General features: G+C 32.8%; 1 protein-coding gene across 1 annotated transcript; it reads right to left on the bottom strand.

The window, feature by feature from the left end:
• Window positions 1-3,400: 3,400 nt before the first annotated feature.
• On the bottom strand, window positions 3,401-5,590 carry LOC107261545. Its single transcript, XM_048376923.1, has 4 exons — window positions 5,030-5,590; window positions 4,057-4,941; window positions 3,688-3,741; window positions 3,401-3,598 (listed from the first exon to the last, which is right to left on the bottom strand). Exons 1-4 carry the CDS (start codon window positions 5,588-5,590, stop codon window positions 3,401-3,403), a joined length of 1,698 nt encoding a protein of 565 aa, XP_048232880.1.
• Window positions 5,591-21,961: the final 16,371 nt, after the last annotated feature.

Raw genomic sequence — 21,961 nt, forward strand, 5'->3', positions numbered from 1 at the left:
TTAGTTGAATTATTCTATTGTTATTCTAGCTCAGTAGTAGCTGCGTTTCCCTATTTTTAGCTTTGTTGGTTGAAATCCTAACCACCAGACTATTGTAAATAGTTGGTTTTGATTGAATAAAAGCACAATAATTATTATCAGTATTTCCTTCCCTTTAGCTTTCTCTTATTCTTGCTCCTGTCTTCTCTCTCTCTCTCTCTTTCAATTACTTTTAACAACCATCCTCGAACGATCTGTGTCTTAGGCAAACTCAAAAACAAGTATGTGAGAGTTCTCATTGATGGGGGCAACACTCATAATTTCATTGATCATGCCATTGTCACCAAATTTGGAGTACCAATTATGCGAGATAAGAAGTTCCAAGTCACAATAGCCAATGGTGACCAAATTGAATGCATGGGTCTTTGCCAAGCTCTTACTGTATACATCCAAGGCAAATCTATAATTGCTGATTGTTGTGTGCTTCCAGTGGCAGGTTGTCAAGTGGTTTTAGGAGTAGGGTGGTTGCAGGCCATTGGTCCCATAAAGATGGATTACAAGCAGCTAACCATGTCCTTTAAAATTTAAGGAGAACAACACATATTCCATGGACTTAGGCAAGATACGATAGAAGCTTTGTCTGAAAAGGAATCAAATTGCATTCAAGGTACATGATTCTTTTTCCAAATATCACTTTCCATTGATACTTATCCTCCAAAATCCCTACCATTAGATATATCTAAAATCCTAATCAAGTTCTCTGAGATATTTAATACACCTGCCCACTTACCCCCTAAAAGACCACATGATCATCGCATTCCCCTACAACCAAAGACTGAACCTATAAGTGTTCAGCCATACCGTTACCCTTACTACCAGAAAACAGAAATAGAGATGATGGTGAGAGAGCTGCTACAATCTGGTTTGATAAGGCCAAGCAACAGTCCATTTCCATCACCTGTCTTATTGGTAAAAAAAGCGGATGGCAATTGGCGATTTTGCATGGATTATCGAGCCCTGAATCACATCACAATCAAGGATAGATATCCCATTCCAGTAATTGATGAACTCCTTGATGAGCTCTATGGGCTAAATTTTTTCTCAAAGTTGCACTTAACGACGGGGTACAATCAAATTCGAGTAGATGAGAATGATATTTCAAAAACAGCTTTCAGGACGCACGAAGGGCACTACGAGTTCATGGTGATGCCATTTGGTCTTACAAATGCACCTGCCACTTTCCAAAGCCTCATGAATGACCTCTTTCGCACATATCTTGAGAAGTTCATTTTGGTCTTCCTTGACGATATCTTGGTGTATTCAAAAACATGGGAAGAACATCTATCACATCTTTGAATTATTTTTAAAATTTTGAAGGCTAACCAATTATTTGTTAAAGAAAAAAAAATGCAGGTTTGGTGTTTCTGAGGTAGAATACTTGGGTCATATAATTTCTGATCAAGGTGTAGCAGTAGATCCAACAAAAATATAGGTTGTTCTTGAATGGCCAACCCCGACCACTGCAAGAGAAGTACGTGGCTTCCTTGGGTTAGCAGGATATTATCGAAAATTTATTCATCAATTTGGTGTCAATTCAGCTCCATTAAATCATCTCTTATCTAAAGATCGGGTAAAATGCTGAAGACCTGGTACACTAACTAACAGATATGTATCAGTACACCATGTTGAATTCAAGGAAAAGAAAGGTTACTGAAGTTTTCATAAAGAAAAAAAATGAAAGTGAGGGACGATGGTGGTGATAGTAACGGTAGTGCTGATGCCGTTATGGTGGCTGATTTTGAAAGAGACAGTTATTAATTGAATTTGAAATTGTGAATTTTTTATCATTATAGGTGTCTGTTAGTTACTTGCTGCTTAGTTTTTAGTTTGTATATCTAGCTTTGCATTTTTTTATTTGGTATAAACTGTAGTTATCAAAAATTAAAAGATTTGGACATAATTATCACATAAAAGTTCATAATTTTTGAATCTTTAGATCAATAATTTTTAAGCTTAATTACAAAAGAATACTCGACCTTTGGTATTTTCTTCAATGTAATCACGTGTTTTTAATTGTAACAATGTCATGCCCGACCTTATCAATTTTTTCAAATCGATACATAAATGAGATTTTCAGTGAAGTTTATCCCACGTGGCTACCGGAGTTCTGGTAAATTAAACACGTAGAAATGGTGCGTTTTAAAGCCAAATCAGAAACTGTGAGTTTTGGACAAGAGAAATGGTGTGCTTTTGATATCTTAAATCGAAGCTCCTTGTTTCTTCAATCTCTAACCCTAATTTCCATCTGCATAACTGAATACTCCAATAAAAAGCTCTAGTTATTCTTATTCTCGTGCTTCATATGCCCCCAAATCCACATTTGTCTACTAGTTTGAAGCTAATGGTGTTGTATTAGGTTGATTGAAAGTAATTCATTCCTTGTTCTGGTAGTTTGATGCTTCATATGCGAGCTCGATAAGTAGTTCGATGGCTTCACCCTGACATACCAATGGCTTCCTTATATGAAAGAGGTGATGAATCATTTGAAGGCTGAAAGGGACGCATTAGAAGAGGTAATGAAGGTGAAGAAGGTAATGGAGAAACCGATGGTTGAGAAAGTATGTAGCTATAGAGAAAAGAAGGAATAGTTTGAATTACTGCAGAAAACTATTGATCCCTGTAGAAAACTATTGATGACTGCAGAAAACTATTGGTGAGCTCAATTCAAGTAACTCCAATTTGGTGAAGATATTTTATCATATGAGGGCAATGAATTTAGAGTTTGATTCTGAGAAGAAAAGGCCACAAGTGAGTGTCTTCTTTTGCAATTAAGCCAACTCAATTCAAGTAACTCTGATTTGGTGAAGATGGTTTATCACATGAGGGCAATGAATTTAGAGCTTAATTTTGAGAAGAAAATGCTACAGGAGAATGTCCTGATGTGGCATAAGTCAACTATTGGTTTGAGAAGACTTTGTATTCTACTATTGGTATTGTAATACCTATGAGTTTAGCTTAACTGTTAGTTTGAGAAAGCAGATGATGCTACCTGAAATGTTTGTATTGTGATTTGAACTAAAATGTTGAATAAATGACAATGTTAATTTATGATTATTAAGCATTTTTACTTATAACATGTAACTTGAAGTTGGATACCTTGCACATATATGGTACTAGTATAAATCATAAATAGAGAATACAAGTGTTTAAGAATAGTATTTTCTGATGAAAATAAAGGCATTATCTGCTTTCAAAACATTATGTTCACAGGTGTGAAAATAAAGACAATATTTGTCTATAAAAAATAGTATAAAGACTGCTACAAAGAAAGGCACAAGTCTGCAAATAAAATAACAGACACAATATTTGCCTAAAAAAGGAAATGTCATGCTCTACATTTAATCACAATAGTAATAACTAATCAAATTGCTCGACTCTCTTGAGTTCCAACAGGTGCAGCACCTCTCCCACCATTTTTAGCTCCTATGCCACGACCTCCACCCTCTCCTCTTCCATCTCTATTGTTTGCTGAACTTGCAATTGTTGGTCTGGCATAAGAGGGAACTAATTTACCCTTACTGTTTCCCGCTAGCTGCTTTGCCTTTGGAATTTCACTCTCCTTGATTCAGGCATCTAGAAACTAAACACAATTGTTCCATTAGACTAGGCATAAAATAATAAGAAATAAAAAAGTAGATATTATATTACCCTCAAATACATGTCGGAATCTTTAAAGATTCTTACTCCATAACCTTGGTTAACCTGTTCGTACAACCATAGTGAATATAAATTGGGCTTCCCACTATTTAAATGTAAACCAAATACAAGTGTTCAAATAACTTACTAATGCAATTTCTTTTTTCCTGCTTTAAGACCCATTTTTGGTTGTTAAGCTAGATTGAGGTCCATTTGAAGGTGTGCCAGCAAATTGACTTGATCCACTTGAGCTAGGGACATCAAACTGAGTTATTGGGGAAGTTGCAATAGATCCAAGTCTAAAAATTGCTTTTCGTGGCCTGCCATGCTTGACTGGCAGTTTATGAGGCCTTTTGAAAGATGGATCATTTTTCATCTTACAACTCCTTCACAAACTGCACAAGTCATTTGAATTCCTTGTCTGAACAGCTTATTAGGATTCTTTAGATCTTCAGTGATATCTCTCTTCCTATTCTTCTTAGGTCTGCCAGGTATTTTCTTAAATTTAGGTGCCTTGATTGGAAGCCTATCAACTTGTGGCCATATTTTTCTGCCATTCAGTGGCTCAAGAGCATTTTTGTAGGTTTCAATATAAGTTTCTACAATATAGTACTTGTCCATAAAGGTTGCACTATCTTGGTTCATCCAATGAATGCTAAAATAGGCATGGATACAAGGAATACCTGTTATCTGCCATGCTCTACAAGTACAAGTGTGCATATTTATATCAACCACAAACTGATCCTCTCCTATATTCACTTGGAACTTGCCACCAACAGCAGGTTTGCAAGTATATAATCTGCTACTGTACTTGATTTCTTCAAGCTTAGTTCTAATTCTAGGTGTGATGGAGTTAGTTAAACCACTAGCATGCATCAACTTACTGTGCATTCTCAATATTAATGCACATCTAATCTCTTCTAGCATGTCTATAATGGTCATACTCCTAAATTTCACAATGTAATCATTGAAGGTTTCACTGATATTATTATCAATCGCATCACACTTAGGAAGCTCACAGATAAATGACTTACAGAATTTGGATGGATCCCTCTGTAAAAAATTGTTATAAGCAGCTTCATTCTCTGCTTTAATATGATCAATGGCTTCCTTATAAGCAGCTTCATAAGTACTTCTAGCTGCACTCCAAAACATGTTTTTTAATACTTGCCCCTTAAACTCCTTCTTCCAATTATAATAAACATGTCTAGCACAATTTCTATGTTCAGTAAGATGTGCTAGGTTCTTTATAGCATTAATAAGACCCTGTACAATAAACCAAATATAAATATTCAGCAAATACTAATAACTAATATAAAACAAAACAGTAGTTAAAACTGTCAAGAAAAATCACCTTTTGTTGGTTTGATATAAAGGTCCTGCCTAAACTATCTATAATTTGCAGCTCCTCTAAAATAATAGTTAAAAACCAAGTCCAAAAGTACTCATTTTCGCATTCAACTACAGCCCAAAAGATGGGAAACATTTGATTGTTCCCATCTTTAGCAACTGCACATAATAATGCCCCACCTAAAAAAGGTTTCAAAAAACACCTATCAAATCCAATAATGGGCCTACAACACTTCAAAAACCCTTTCCTCAAGGAACTAAACCCTATAAAGAATCCTTTAAAAGTATAGTCTTCATCAAGGAGGAAATCAAATCTGCCTTCCTTATCCACCCTTAGCAATTCAGCTTTATAGCCTCTTAACTTAGCATAATGTTCCTGTGCAGACCCTCTTAGCATATTAAGTGCTTTCCATTTTGCCCTATAGCACTTTGTTCTTGACACTTGAACACAGAACTTATCAAGTAAGTCATCCTCCAAGTCCTTCACACTGCAATTGGCATTTCTTCTGAATCTATGTATATATTCCTTAGCTATCCATTCAGAGGTAGCTTGCCTATTTTTCATCTCCCTAGGACACCTATGCTCACCAACATATGTCTTAATAGTAAAGGTATTCTCTTTTTTAATCATGCTTTCATACAGTCTCCATGGGCATCCCTTGTCACAAAATCATTACATGAATAAGACACTGCAGACCATGATAAACTCAAATAAATTAATACCAAAATCACAGTACCCTAGAATGACAAACTCAAATAAATTTTGACAAACCCAAAAGTACAGTGATAAAAAATCGATTCATGCCCTACCCCACACATATCGCACTTATCTTGTTAATGTAAAAGCTTTTCTGTAAAAGCTTCTTAGAAAAGCCATTAACAATATAATAACTTACTTGTCCTTTTTCAGTAGTCGGTACTTTAAAGGACCATAATATCTAATCTTCTTTAATGTCTTTACTACTTCAAAGGACCATAGTGTCTTTGATTCTTCAAAGCACTACAATGTCTTTGCTTCTTCAAACAAATGGATTCAGTAACAAATGATTTCCTCTTTCACTTTCACTCTATTTAAAGAAATGGTTTCAGTAACAAATAACGGTTATTTCAATTTTAGGGATTTAGAATTTTCTTACACCATATACGCTGCCGTTTTTTTTTTCGTTTCTGATTAGGATGTAAAAAATGCATTGTTTCTCCTGTCCAAAATGCACAGTTTCTGATTTGACTTTAAAACGCATCGTTTCTACGTGTTTAATTTACTAGAGCTCTGGTAGCCACGTGGGATAAACTTCATCGGAAATCTCATTTATTTATCGATTTAAAAAAATTGATAAGGTCGCGTATGACATTGTTACAATTAAAAATACGTGATTAAATTGAAAAAAACGCCAAAGGGCGAGTATTCTTTTGTAATTAAGCCTAACTTTTATTATGTGTGTTTGTCATGTTACGATTTTTTTACATGCGTTTGCCGCGTCATTCAATTTTAACTAGTAAAAATAAAAAGTATTTTCAATTTTGATCAAAATTATCAAAATTAAAAAAATTAAATAAAGTCATTAAAATATATAAAATAATTGAGTTTTTCTTAAGCAATTAAGCCTAAATAATATCAATGACGATATTTAGCTTTAATAGTAAAAATAACTTAAATAGAATAATAACATTAGCTAATAAAGATGTCAAAATTCATTTATGAAAGGATACTATTATTATTTTCTATTCTGTTTAATAGTAATTTAACTAAAATCTTAACAGTATTTTAGTATAAAATTATAAAAAATAGGATAAATTGATATTATATTTAAATAACAAGAAATAAATAGTATAATATAATAAAATAGAAAGGATTAGGAGTAATTAAACCTTTCTTTTATCATCCTTCAGAAACCTAGCTTTATACATATTTAAAATTCATAACCATACTATCTCATTACTATAAATTGTGTACTATATATATATATATATATATATATATATATATATATATATATAAGTAAGAGAAAAGATAAAATTTTAACTGAATAAAATATCTCTATAATCAATTAATAATTAGTCTAATTTAATTATAGTTCTATTATAATTTCATATATATATATTCTTAAATCTATAATAAATTGATAAATTACTAAAATACTAAACTTTTTTCTTTATTAACATGATAATTTTAATTTAATATTTTCAATTAAATATTTATTAAAATAACATAATTTATTTATTTAAAAAATAAATATAAAATAACTACTCAACTAGAATAAATGATTTTTGATAAATAATAATTTTTAGAAAAATATAATTGAATAAAATAAACATATAAAGCTTAGTATTATAATGAATCATGAAAAAATTTAAATGTTTTGTGATATTATTTAAATTTCTTTGAAATCTAAGCATTCATTAAATCTGTAAAGTATATAATAACAATATATATATATATATATATAATCTTAATTAAAAATTATTGAACATACCAAGTACGTAGATATATGAACCATTTAAGAATTAATATGTCTTAAATGACTTCTAAATAAGATAACTTTTATGAATTTCTAAATTCTTTTGTCCCAATTTGTTTAGATCATCGATAATAAATTGATAGTAATCGTAGTAGATAATTGAAAATAAATAAAGGTGAGAAACTTATATTAAATTTGCTGAAAACTCATTAAATAAATGGTGCTTGGATAAACAGTAAATACGCAAGACATGAAATGACATTGATTTGTTGGAGTCGTAGAATTGCTTTTAGAGGTCCAAATGTTTGGTGGGGTTGATGTTGTTTTTATTGTTTTGATGCCCCATGTTAAGTTTTAGTTCGTTGTTTTTATAAAGTTCTCTAAGTTCCACTTATCTTGAAGTTACATTTTCCTTTTCAACTAGGAGAGCTTCGTTATTTCTGTTATTTGGGAAGTTAGAGTGCAGAATAGTTCCTGACTTGGTACAAACTTACATCCATATTCCCGGATCTATCCTCACTTGCTAACTCATTTTCTCTTCTGACTATTGCAATTAATACCTTTCGGTTAATTAATTGAATTAATTACTCAACTAATTAATATTCATAGACTTGCTAATAATCTGAACTTTTATTACTATTTGTACTAGACTTGGATCTAAAGAAATAATAATTTTAATAATTGGTCCTCTTATATATATATATATATATATATATATATATATATATATATATATATAAGAGGACCAATTATTAAAATTATTATTTCTATATATATGAAATATTTTCTTTAGAATCTATAACCTCATTTCCAAATCCAATCCAAATGTAATGAAAGTATAGGCTCAATTTATCAAACTAAAATAATGTTTAAGAAAATAATAAGTCCACATAAAAATAGATGGTTAATACAATATCAAAACACATAAATAATTCTTAAAACAACTATATATTCAGGACTATTAAACAATTTATATAAATAAATTAACAGGGTAAGCTAGTGTAACCTATTTATTCATTTATTTATTAATTTAAGTAAGGGATAAGTATATTTGGTCTCATGGTTGTATGGTTGTCGGCTCACCGACGCAAGCGGGAACATAAAATCGTGTGGAGCCTTCCCCATGTACAAGCTTTGTGTTGACAACTCACGTGCTGTTATTAAGTTATCACTTAAAAATATCTATGGAAATCACTCGCTCTTCGAAACTCGAAGATCTTAGATTCGTTTTTTTTTTTTTTTTTTTATAAAGAAAATCTCAGATTCGCTAACTTTGATGTTAATAATTGACCTGTCGGCGCAACGTTTTCGCGTATCATGTTTCACTAATTATTATTTTTTTCCTAATTTAGCCTCTGATATAGTATATTTATATATTGGTATATTAGATCATTCAACAGGTAAAACAATTTTATTTTTTCTGCAGTTTTATAAAAATTAATATTATTTTAATTTTATTAATTTATTGACATAATTAAATATTAAATTAATCAATTATATATAGTACTTGAATATTAATGAATTAAATATTTTATTTTTATTTATTGAAGAATTTACTCTATTTTTTAAATTTAATTGGTGGTACTTGACAATTATGAAATTAACTTCTATAATTAAAAGTTATAAATGAACTCATTGATATTCTAAATTAGTAGAATGATGTATAAAACTAATAAATATTTAAAATATTATTGATTGATTGTCTATAACTAAGACATAAAACTTATAATGGTAGAGTATTATAATAGTATTTGATGTGTCTTTTTTAGCATTCGCAAGCGTACGAATAGTTATTATAGTAAGAGTAAGTTCACAACGAGGTCGATTTCTCAAGGAACAATGAGACCACTTATTATAAAAATTAATTATCAACACAAAACAATAAAAGTAAATCTAAACACTCTAAATCAGTATTTTCGAGAGAGTAATATTTATAAAGTAAAGTAACTAAATAATAATTAAATATGCAATGCAAATTCAAATGCTTATGATATAAAACTATATGCTAAAATAATATTTAATCTAGCCATTTACTTAGTAATTTTCTCGTTTTACTTTAAGCCTAGATCTAATGAATGAGATGGTGATGTGCCTTTTTCTTAAGTCACTCAAACTAATGATGCAACCTAGGTTTCTTATATCAACATAGATTAAAGTAAAGATGATGTTTCTAATACTTTTAACCTAAAGATTTTCATAACAAATATTACTACTAACTTGATATGATGGTGAACCAATAATAATAGATGAAACTAATACATATATGAAGGTAAAGAAATCATTCATTAAATAAATAAATAACAAGATTCATACAAAAGTAAAAAGGCTAAACTAAACACTTATGAAGACTAGCCCAACAAATTTAATCCAATGATCATGGTATTAAATAGAAAGACATAAAACAAGAGTGAAATTTAAAGCTTCCTCTAGATCTAGAATTTCTTCAAGTAGGAAGAAGATTGGTTCTCACTCTCCACTTCTTGAAAAGCTCCTTAGATCTTAAAAAGAGTAATGAAAACTAAATTAAAATGTTTATGGAAGATAATTATGGAGAGAATAACAGTGGGCATGTGTAGAGAGCATATAGGAGAAAACTTCCCTCCCTTGTTTTAGGTTTTGCAGAGATATATATAGAGGAGAGTCCTCCTCTAAATAAATCTCCCTAGAGATGTATACCTAATATAAGTCTATCTAATATATAAGATTTTAAGTATCTTTATCTCCACCAAATACTATCCCATAAATAACTCTTAGTATAAATCCTAATAATTATACAAAATGACTAAAATATCAATTGGGCCTTGTAATTATTAATCCATGCGTCTTAATCTTGGGCCTTGACACGAACATGTCCAATTAAACTTCTTTTCGAGTATTTAGCTCCATATTTTCTTCTTTTGGCTAATATTACCTGAAATTAGACAATTAAACTTAAGTGAGGTAAAGACACATATTTTACCATTTTATATATAAAAATATATCATTAAAGCTCTAAAATATCCTTAAATATCTATATATAATTTGGATCGATCAGTATTCTAACAGGAGAATCAATGTCATTATTAAGGGCATACTGATGGAACTCAATTTTGAATTTTGAGAAGAATAATTGCATGATAAATTCAATGAATTAGTTATATCAAAATGAAAGGATCTGATTATCATATTAATCACTGTAATTGAAATAGTTCTATATTTGGTAAATTCAACCAATCAAAGTGTTAATATATAACATCTGATCAATTAATAGATCCAATCAGTAAATTATTGAAATGAGAATATCTTATTATTATATTGATAGATGTAATTAAGATAGTTTGATTATTAGTAAGTTCATTAAATTAATAGTTTGATTATATTTATAATGATCGATATAATTGAAATTGTGCGACTACTAGTAATATCAATTGAAATTGTGCGGTTATTAGTAATATCAATTGAACTAAGCAACCATTGTTCGATTATTAGCAAGTTTAATCAATTAGTTCAAGTGATTAATCCAATTGAAATATTTCAATTATTAGCAAGTTGAATTGATTAGTTTTTTTTTATTATTATGGGAGGAAAAGTGAAAGTTCAAACTTGAGACATCGATCCAAGTTTCATAAAGCTTTTCTACTAGGTCTAAAGTTTATTAGTTTAATTAATTTTATTGATTGATCCAAAGTAATTAATTTTTTATTCTTACAGTATGTTCAATTAATTTGTAATACCAATTTATTATGTTGACCTAAGGATCAATTGATCTCTATTTTAATTTTAACACCCAAATTGAGAGTTGCTAATGAATTATTTAAGTGTTCATATGATAGCATCTTAAGGGGATAAAGATTGGATAAAAGTGTCATAACCTTATCAAAGAGCATTTTGGAAGTACCTAAAAGCGCGAGGGCGCTTGAGAAGTGTGAGGGCAGTTTTCAAGTGGTCAAAGTTGACAGTCTATGTGAAAAGATATCCTAGAAAATTTCCAATCTTATGATGATACCTAGCAGTCAAAAGAGTCTTCTTTTTGAAAAGTGCGAGGGTACTTGTGGAGCACAAGGGCGTCTCAAATCAAGGAAAAAAACCAAATTTTAGCAAAGGGTTTTGCAAACTGAAGCGCTAGGGCGCTCCTAAGCACGAAATGGACATCCGCGAGGGTAGTTTATATAATTAATGCTAGGTCAGTAATCGTTATAAGGACAACCGCTATTGCAATGCCACGTGTCTGGAGCCGTTGCAGATCCAACAACTATATTTAGAAAGCACAAGGACGCTTTTCAAGCAGAAAGTTACTTTTTGTCAAATCATCAAGGTTTGCACTCTGTAACCTTTTTAAGGGATTAGTATGAGTATAAATATCCATTATAAATACACAAGACATAAGTGTGTAAAAATATTAGTACTCGAACTCTTACAAATTTATTTCTCAACTTACTACACTTAATTCTTTCTTTTTATAGTATTCTAAGTTGAATTTCTTTATTTAACTACACCAAAAAGAGTTGTTGTGTGAGTCTAGGTCTTAAAAATACAAAGAATTAGTTGTTGAGTTTTCATTAAATTTCAAGGGTTAAGGGACTTAGTGAGAGATTGATATACTAAGGGAAAATGTTTAGTGTTAGTCTGTTATAATACCAAGTTGTTTGTTAAGCTTGTTAAAACCCAAGGTTTGTAATCAAATTTGATTATAGTGAAATACTCAAGTGTGATATTGAGGAGTGAACGTAGGGAGGATTGTTCCCAAACCACTATAAATCCCTTCAATTTTTCTAATCCTAACTCTCTACTTATGTTCTTGTTGAACTATTGTGATTCTTGAGCTAGCATACTTCATCTAATTTATGCGGTTTGAAGTCACCAATTCAACCTCCCTTTTTGGTTCTAAAGGACAATACATTCAAGCTATTTTTTTTATAATTAACAAGTTCATTAATTAGTAATATTGATTAATCTAATTGAAATAGTCTAATGATTAATACGTTCAATTAATTAGTACTATTCTAGAAAATTATTATTTAATTATTTTAAGTTCCATTAATTAATAGAAACTTTTCATGAGTTAATCAATTCAATCTGTTAGACTTATAAAAGTTATTAATTAAGCATCACTCCTTCTTTAATGTTATATTTGGTTGAAATCTATAAAATAATTCATTTCATTTGAAAAAAAGATATGAGAGAGAAAGCAAAATTGAAATAATTAAGTTGAAAGAGGTTTTTTTAGTGTTGTGGAATATATTGACTTACTAATGTGGAATTTATTTGGAAATTCTACATATTTTCTTAGAATTTAGTTTAGTTATAACCAATTCCATATAAATTTAATTGTGTAAAACCTTTATTTCATTCAAAGCATAAAAACTTTAGATCTGCAAATAGGTTTTATAAATTTTATGAATTTCCAAACAAAACATAAGCCTAAATTCAATTAAAAGGATTGTTGACAAATCTAATTGCAACTGCTAGAGATCCCTTATTCAAATTATTGAATGATAAATTCAATATGATATTAATAAATCTTATATTTAGTTTTATGGATTTATTGATAATTTTAATTGGAATTGAAACATTATTTCAATTAAATTATATTTTTTTATTTTAAGATAATTATCTTGCTTGTCATTAATAGGAATAAATTTGTACATCTTAATATAAATTACATCATTATAAGAATGAATCGAAGATCATCAATCATGTTAACAAAGTCTTGAAATATTTTTTCGTTAGATGCGCTCCACTTGATGACTTCTTTTTTCTTTATATGAGTCTGATTAAAGAAGAATCGTTATAGATTTTTTTATCCAATTATCCAAATTTCCATTGAAGAAAATGAAAAACTCCCATGAAGAAAAATGAAGAAACTCCCATAAAGGTAGATATTAAAACTTCCATAAAGAAAGACATTAAGAACATACTTAATAGAAAAAACAAACATCATGACAACTCGGTCAATAAAGGTGAGCTATCAACAAGATCTTCAAAGGCTGACCCAATCTTTAAAGTACCTGCAAGGATAGTTAGGAAGAGTCGGAAGGAGTTGTTTGGCCATTTACTCCGATGATTAAATCAGTAATTTGTGAAAAGATAGCTTAAAGTATAATGAGTATGTAAAGTAGCATGTACCTGTAAATATTATATTATAGTTTTTTATATAGATGTTGAAAGTCTCCTCGTTCTATTAGGAGAAGAAGAACTCCGTAGATGTAGGTCGTCAGTAGAGTTCTAAGTCGGGTTGGACCCTTCAATTAGATTTCGATCATGACACAGTCTCTAAGACTCCACGTTGCAATAGGATATAGACTTGGTCAAATCTTATATTTTTTAGGCATATGACAGGTTGGCTTATAATGTTTGGTTATTATTAGAACCCCCTCTTGCTTGAGAGTATTTATGCTCGGTATTATTTGTTTGCTCATACTCTGTTAACTTTGTCATATGATGAGCTTGACATTTTTTTAATAAACAGGATCAAGGAATGTTTCACTTGTGCTTGATCAGATCTTTAGCAAGAGATAAGCTCAGTCATTTCATTTGAATTTTAAAGTTTGAGATGCCTGACATGCATATGACGCTTCATACATCGTCCATAACTTAATGAATGCACTTTTTTATGTTACCTTGTGTAATTATTATTTTATCCTTGCTTTTTGGAATGTTCCCTCTTTGATGCCTGAAGGCATTTTTAGTATTCCAATTTCCTATAAATTTTGGTTTTTTCTCTTATCAAAGACACTGTCATTTTTTTGTCTCTAACTCTTATAACATTTTTTGCTTCTACCTTCTGAGCGTGTTTGGACCTTTTCTGGCTTTTGCTTGTTCCTTTCGCAAGCTCCAAATCTTTCACTAGCAAGTGCATTTATTCTTTTATTTTGTGTTTTTTCATTTCTAAAACTTCTACTCTCTTCTTCTTGTTTTCATTTTCTATTTCTATGGAGTTGTCCTAACTTTCTTTCCAAAAAACCTAGTCTTTGTGTCTATTGATAAGAACGAGTCTATCCAAACTCATTCCCAAAACCTTTCTAACAATTCCACTAGTAGAGAGGGGCCCTCCTCTCATTAGGAAAAGGTTGAGAGTCTTAACTCCTCTTTAGAGGATGGGGAGAACGATCACCACCTCTATCCATCTAAGATGAATTTTTCTCGCTTGAATTACCTTCAAGCTCGGTATAATATTCCCTCAGAATTTACCTTAAAGGAGTTCCCCGAGCATTTCCTCGGTAATATTACCTTCGAGGCTGATCATATTATTTTATATGAAGAATATTTGAAAGCCGACCTTGGACTGCCTTTAGATAGCTTTGTAAAAGTTGTTCTTTTAGATACAAACATATCAATAGCTTAACTTCATTCTAACTCGGTTTATATGCTCATTGCTTTTAAACAACTTTGCAAAACCTTTAAGACTGTTCCTACTCCGTATTTCTTTTCTGCTTTTTACTTGGTTGCTTGGGAAACCGCGTATGCTTTCATTTACCTTCGAGCTTGTTCTGGTCATAAAATTTTGGATGGCCTTATTTCATCCGTTCACAATTAGCATGATCGGTATTTCTTGGTCTTCCATGCCTCTAACTTTAATAACCTCTCAAGGAGGCGGGATGTCCCCCATGCTAGAAAACCAACTATTCTTACCACAAGGAAGGACATCTTAAATAAATGGATTTTGATGAGTGTTAGGAAGAGAATAGCCCCCCCTTCATGTTTCTCCTTTAATTTCATAATATTTAGCTGAGCTTGAGGCGCCCGAACAAGAGACTAAGCTAGGTGTCAGCTCTCTAAGTATACCTACTTGGGTACTTCTTATTCGGTGTGCTTTTAGTTTTATTTGATCTTGACTTCTCAACTTACATTATTATTCCATTGTTTTTATAGTGATAAATCTAAAGCAACTGAAAAGGACCAAGCAAAATAAGGGCAATAGAACCGTTGGTACAAGTTCTACTCTCCCTACTCTTCAGTCCAACCGTCTTGAAGATGGACCTCCCGAGAATATCTCAATGGCGGTTGCTCCTAACTCAATGGTTTCCACTCGGACCACCAATCAGTCTTTGGTGCTGATCTCTCCTTCTTATGCTTCAAATTTTAAGAAACGTCCTCGACTAGTAGACGAGGATGATTATTAAAGTGGGTGCCCTTCAATCTTCTTTTCGGTGTCTTGATCCTCGACCCTTTCTGGAAAAGAAATATAGGACAACCCTAACTGTTCAAATGCCTCCATTGGCCGAAGAACTAGCACATTTAATAAATCTCAAAGCTGACCTGTAGGAGCTAGAGAATGTCCATCCTTCTAAACTCCATGCTCAGTAAATATCTCTCATCTTACAGATAAACATCTATTAGTTGACCTTTAGTCTATTCTTATTTTCTTTCTTTTCCTTAATTAACGCATTATTCTTTATAGGCTGTGTGGCAATGCTCAAAAGCATTATAAGAGGCAGTTGAGCAAACAAGCCTTTCATGATCATGTAAAGGCCGAGAATGCCGAGCATATTCTTCAGAAATAGTTTGAAGACTTTGCTGCCAAGGAGCGAAAATGGAAGGCGAGCTCCGAGCTGCCAATACTTAGGCTGTGAGCGCTACAACTTAGCTAAGTTCAATTACAGCAAGAAGAAGAATGTAGACCTACAGATCATCAAGCTGGAGTTGGAGTGTGCTTCCATCACCTCTCTAAGCTTGTTGATCAAATTTTGATAAGCGAAAAAATAAAAGCTGAGAATGAGCGCTTTTATTTTGAGATATCTTTTCTTCTTATTAGCTATAAGGAGGCAGTAAAAGAGGTTGTCAAGAACAAGTTTCCAGATGCCGACTTGAGCTTCCTAGAAGAACTGAACATTGAGGAGATTGGAAAAAAACCTCAAGAGAAAGCTGATCAGGAAGTTGTAGGATGGCAGGCAAGCTAAGGAGGCTTGCAGTGAGGTTGCCAATGTAATTCCTCCTTACATGTAATCAAAAGACTTATTGAGAAGTCGATGTCTTACAGAATGACAATTACTTAAATACGTTTGTATTGCCGCAAAAGCCAAAGGGTCTCATATGTAGTTTCTTTGTTTGTTTTAATTTTCACAGGCACCGCCGAAGGCATTGAAAGTCCGGTAAGAAAAAAAATATTCAATCGTAATTTGCGTGTCCTTGGACTGAGGATGAGCAGCAGAGCTAAACCTTAGGTTGATTTTCATATGAGTATAGAACCCTTTGAACTCCTTGTTATCAAACTGCTTTCCATTTTCGGTCATAGCGGTAATGAGGAATCTCATATCTGTACATGATTTCTCTTTAAAAGGAGTTAGTTGTTCTCTTTTCTGTGATGGTCGCCACAACTTCTGCCTCAACCCACTTTATGAAGTGGTCAATGACTACAAATAAGAACTTCTTCTAGCCTGCTGCAGTCGGGAAAGGCCTGAGAATATCCATGCTCCAAACTGCGAAGGGCCACAAACTAGTGATCGAACATTGCAGTGCAATAGGTAGATGAGACACATTTTGATACTCTTGAGATTTTTATGCAACTCCGTACGAGCTTCTTTGCATCTTTATACATGGTCGACCAAAAGTATCCATGGAGGATGGCTTTTCTGGCTATGGTGCTAGTTGCTTCATAAGCACCACAGATCCCTTTATGGATCTTTCTAAGGATATAATATGCTTTTTCCTTCGAGATACACCTAGACTAAGGATGAAATATTCATTTTCTATACAAGATACTCTTCTAAAAAAAGTACATGGCCGAGGTCTTTAGAATTTTAATCGCAACATTCTTGTCCTCTCATAACTTCTCTTCCTCAATGCACTGAATAATTTCTCTCATTTAAGGGTCATATTCTTCAATAACTAATACCTCTTCTTTTGCTATGCTCGGTTCTTCAAGTATGCCAAATAGGACATTATTGCAAGGCTCACCCTACAAAGCGAGCTTGGCTAAGAAATCTACCTCTTTGTTCTCATCTTATGGGACCTAGATGATACTCCATTAGCCCCTACCATCTTCAATTCTTTACAACATTTCCTTTGCCTGACTTACATACATAGTGAGATCAGGGTCTTTAACTTTGAAAACCTCTTTTATCTTATTGATCACCAACTGTGAATTACTGATGACGCTCAGATGCTCAATTCGCACTGTTAGAGCCATCTTTAACCCTGCAAGTATTGCTTCATATTTGGCAACATATATTATAAGCTTTAAACTTAATTTTTACCAAGCTTTTGAGTTGAACATTATTCGTTCCCTCAAGAAGTATACCTGCTCCTACTCCATCAACATTAGATGTTCTGTCAACATGCAATGTCCATTTGACAAGGGCTTCATCAAATTATTCTGCACTTTCAGGCATGCTCATCTCAATGATGAGCTAATGATGTAGCTACAATCTAAGACAGTGAACCTATTGATGCAGACTAGCACTAATGGTGATTATCAAGGTCGTATTCTCGGGAAAGGATGAGCCTAAAACTACTCCGGCGTCTTATGTTATCTACCCTTAAATTAATAGTGAAGAAGTTACTAATCCATGATTAGGTGCAAGCTAAATGATTAACTAAATGCCAAGTAATCTGCAAAGGTTTAATGAAACAATCAAGGAAAGAAGGCAAACCCAAGAGGGACCTAAGCTAGTTAGATTTTAACAAAGGTAGAAATTAGATTGATTACCAATTATGATTACCTATAGGCAGTTTCTAAATGGAATTCGAGTTCCCTCTCGAGAACACCGAATTCCTAAGCCTAAGAACCTAAATGACGAAATCTCTTCCTAACGATTGATTTTAGGTTAGCCTTAAGATTAATCCGCTGCTATTAAGAGTTGTTAATTCTTAATCTGGCTAATTACCCTTATCTCTAAGTGATATTAACCAGTTCTTGCTATTCAAAATTCCAATTACTTAATGAATTTCTCAATTACAGAATGCAATTTAAAGAACACAATTCACAACGTCTCATGAATAATACAATATCTTATTAATGCTGAAAGCAAGAAGAATACAAGAATTAATAATCAATATCTCATAAACATGAAGTACAATCCAACAAATAAAGGAACTCCAATGGGTTCAGCAGCTCTAGCTACTCATGCTAATGAATAAAACAAAATAAAAAATAGATACATAAGAGAAAATTGGAAACATGTACACCCTTCCTCTTCAAATCAGATGAACAGTCTTCAATCTCCAAGTCTGAATAATGAACCTCGAATTTCCTTTTGAATACTTCAAAATCCACTATTGATCTTTAATACAATGCTCGAACCACTAAAATCCGTCCTTTAATGCGTGAAATGGTCTCCCAAAGTCAAGCGTCGAAGTTTGAAAAGAGATGGCTCGCGTGCGTATATGAGTTCCAAGGTCAGGAAATGCTCAACTCTTTAAAACAAAGCGAAAAAACCTATATAATTAATTCAGCACGGCCGTGGTCAAGCCCCTGCTAGTCAGCACGGGTAAATTCCAGGCTGTGCTGAGCCACCACGAGCCGTGGTGGCCTCAAAAACTGTGCCAAAAAGCCAAATTTGAAGATCCAGGGCCAATGGTTCAAGACGGCCGAGTCCGCAGTCCAGTCGCCGATCGCGATCCGCGCCTTTAACCTAGGTCGTGCTCAACCTTGAAATGCAAGCATTTGTTAAATTTTGATGAATTCCAGTCCGTTTTCGCACGTATCACCCTCAAACACTAATAATGTTCATCAATGATCACTTGAAATATGAAAGGAACCAAGCACAGGTCATTCTTGCATAAAACATGATAAATATGCACAAAAACACAAGTAATTGGGCATATAAACATGTGTAAAACAATGCACATCACTCAGCCATAAAGTCGGCTAATATCTATGCTTTCATAGCCCTTCTAAGCTCATACCGAACATTAAAAGCTCCTACCTGGACTAACCAATGAATAAGTTACCCATATGTTTTTAGCCTTTGCAATGCCTTTCTCAGTGGCTGATTCGTTCTCACTATTACTGCATGTGCTTGAAGATACTGTCTGAGCTTAGTAATAATGGTGATGATAGCTAGAGCTAACTTTTCTATTATGAGGTACTTAGTATTTGCCCCTTTTAAAACCTTACTCGTATAATAAATAGGCTTTTGCTTGCCATCATCCTCCTTGAAAAGGACAGAGCTGATGGTTTCCTTGGTCGTTGCTAGATACAAATACAAATTCTCCTCACTTAAAGGTCTACTGAGTAGGGGTGGCGAGCTTAGGAACTTCTTCATCTCTTCGAAAGCCTTCTAATATTCCTCTGCCCATTCAAAATTCTTAACATTCTTCAAAGTCTTGAAGAATAACAAACATCTTCTAGCCGAGCAAGGATGAATCAACCAAGAGATATTATCCTACCATTAACTTATACACCTTATTGATACTATTTGGTGGTCTCATCTCTATAATTGCTATAATTTTCTCAGGGTTAACCTCTATCCCTCTTTGCGAGATCATAAATCCTAGGAACTTTTTAGCCTTAACACCAAAAGCACATTTATCAAGGTTTAACTTGAGCTGATAATTCTCTAGGATGTTGAATGCTTCCTTTAGATATCTAGCATGATCCTCGGCCCTAGTCGACTTGATGATCATATCATCCATATATACCTCCATAGTTTCTTAGATATGATCTTTGAACATAGTGTTTACCTGATAGGAAATCATCATCTTAGCAACCATACACCCCAATAACTAATGAGTTACGATACATATGGAATGCAAGAAAACACCCTCCAATCAAGATGATTCCAAAACCCAAGGATCTCCTCAAGTGAAGTTAGGAAAAACTAGTTCCAACAATGAAACTAGCACTTGAATTCAACTCCAAACGCCATAAACCAAGTATGATTTGATAAGTTATGAATCAAACACAAGATTTTGGTTAGAGAATGCCACAAACTAAAAATAGTTTGATAAGTTCAAAGTTCATGCAAGAACTTAAGCAAAAACACTCACAAAGAGCAAACAAAGATTATCATTCAAAATTCTATATTTACAAATGGATTTGGCTTTGATATTTATAGCCAAAACAAGACAAAGAAACCTAAATGGATGTCTTTTGAGCTTCCCCACGTTTTTCCCTTTAATTCCCCTTAAAACTTATTAAAAGTGGCTATTTTTACATTGATGTCACTCATTTTTGTAACTCCCAAATGACAACTAATTATGTGCATCCATTTTGTAACTCCAAATTATGACTAATTATGTGCATCTATTTTGTAACTCTAAAAGACAACTAATCACACCATAACTTAAGAAAAACCTAATAAAATGAAAATAAAAAAAGGCTTCAAATGAATCTTATTGGACCTATGAGTTCAGCCCAAACTTATTGCACTAAATTGATGATTTTGGATCCTTTTTGTAATCCTAAATCTTGGACTGAGCCTTGTTGTGTTTGAACACTCCAAATGTCTTTAATTAAGCCCAACAAAGCTTCTTGCATACTTTTGGACTTGGATCTTGTCATTGGACCTCCTTGAAAGCTTAAAGGATCATTTGTAATTCTTGTCTTTATTGCATCATTACCAATCTTTGGTATGTTGCTCATTTTAGGCTAAAAGGCGTTACTATGTAATAAAATGTACCTATATCCGTAATAAAAGAATTCTTCTCTTCATCTTGATCTAATCATACCCCTGAGCAGCGTCAATAAAGCTATAGACCTTATAAACACTTTTTAAATCCATTAACTTATCAATATTGGGGAGTAGATAGCTATCTTTCAGACAAGCCTTATCCAGATCTATAAAATCTACACACATCCTCCACCTTCCATTTGACTTCTTAACCAAAACCATATTTGCTACCCTAACATGATACATTTCCAGCCTAATAAACCCAGCCTTCAACAGCTTATTGACCTCTTCAACTATAGTGATCTGCCTCTCAGTGGCAAAACTTCTCTTCTTTTGCTTAATTGGCTTAAAGCCTAGATGGACATTTAATTGATAGGAGATTATACTCGGATCAACCCCGATTATCTCAGAAGGCGAGCTAGCAAACATGTGCTTTTTCTCAGTAAGAACTTGCTCTATACTTTGAGTCACTTGACTGGACAACTCGATGCCGACCTGAACTGCCTTTTCTGAATCTTCGCCTAAAGAGGACTTTCTTAACTCTTCTATTGGCTCTGCTTTTACTTGATCTTCCACTATTGGATGCATTAAAGCTTTTACAGGGAGTGTTTGGGTTGTCCCTTTTAATGTAGTAAGATAGCACTCCCTCACCATCTTCTGATTATCAAGCACAATTATGATCCCTTTAGAAGTCAAAATTTTCAGCTTTATAGAGTTGATACTCATGGCTGTCTTTGCTTCCATCAACATAGGATGTCCAAAGACTAGTATGCAAATGGAATATCGATTACCATAAAGGAAATCTGCCACTTCTTGGTCAGTCTCTTAATTCTGTAGTTTTCCCTGTCTTTTCCTTGAGCTCTACTGTTAGCTCAGTTATCCTTAAGGGTGCACTGGCTAGCTACCTAAGTCGACAAGTGGAGTTGTGCATGGCTTCAGATTCAT

This window comes from Ricinus communis, chromosome 7 (genome assembly GCF_019578655.1).
Source record: "Ricinus communis isolate WT05 ecotype wild-type chromosome 7, ASM1957865v1, whole genome shotgun sequence".
NCBI lineage: Eukaryota > Viridiplantae > Streptophyta > Magnoliopsida > Malpighiales > Euphorbiaceae > Ricinus > Ricinus communis.

Coding starts and splice junctions, on each gene's coding strand:
- LOC107261545 (XM_048376923.1), bottom strand. CDS start 5,590: ATGAAAAATAGGCAAGCTACCTCTGAATGGATAGCTAAGGAATATATA. Junction 4,942..5,029: donor TTATATCAAACCAACAAAAG/GTGATTTTTCTT, acceptor TTTATTGTACAG/GGTCTTATTAATGCTATAAA. Junction 3,742..4,056: donor GTGCAGTTTGTGAAGGAGTT/GTAAGATGAAAA, acceptor TTGTACGAACAG/GTTAACCAAGGTTATGGAGT.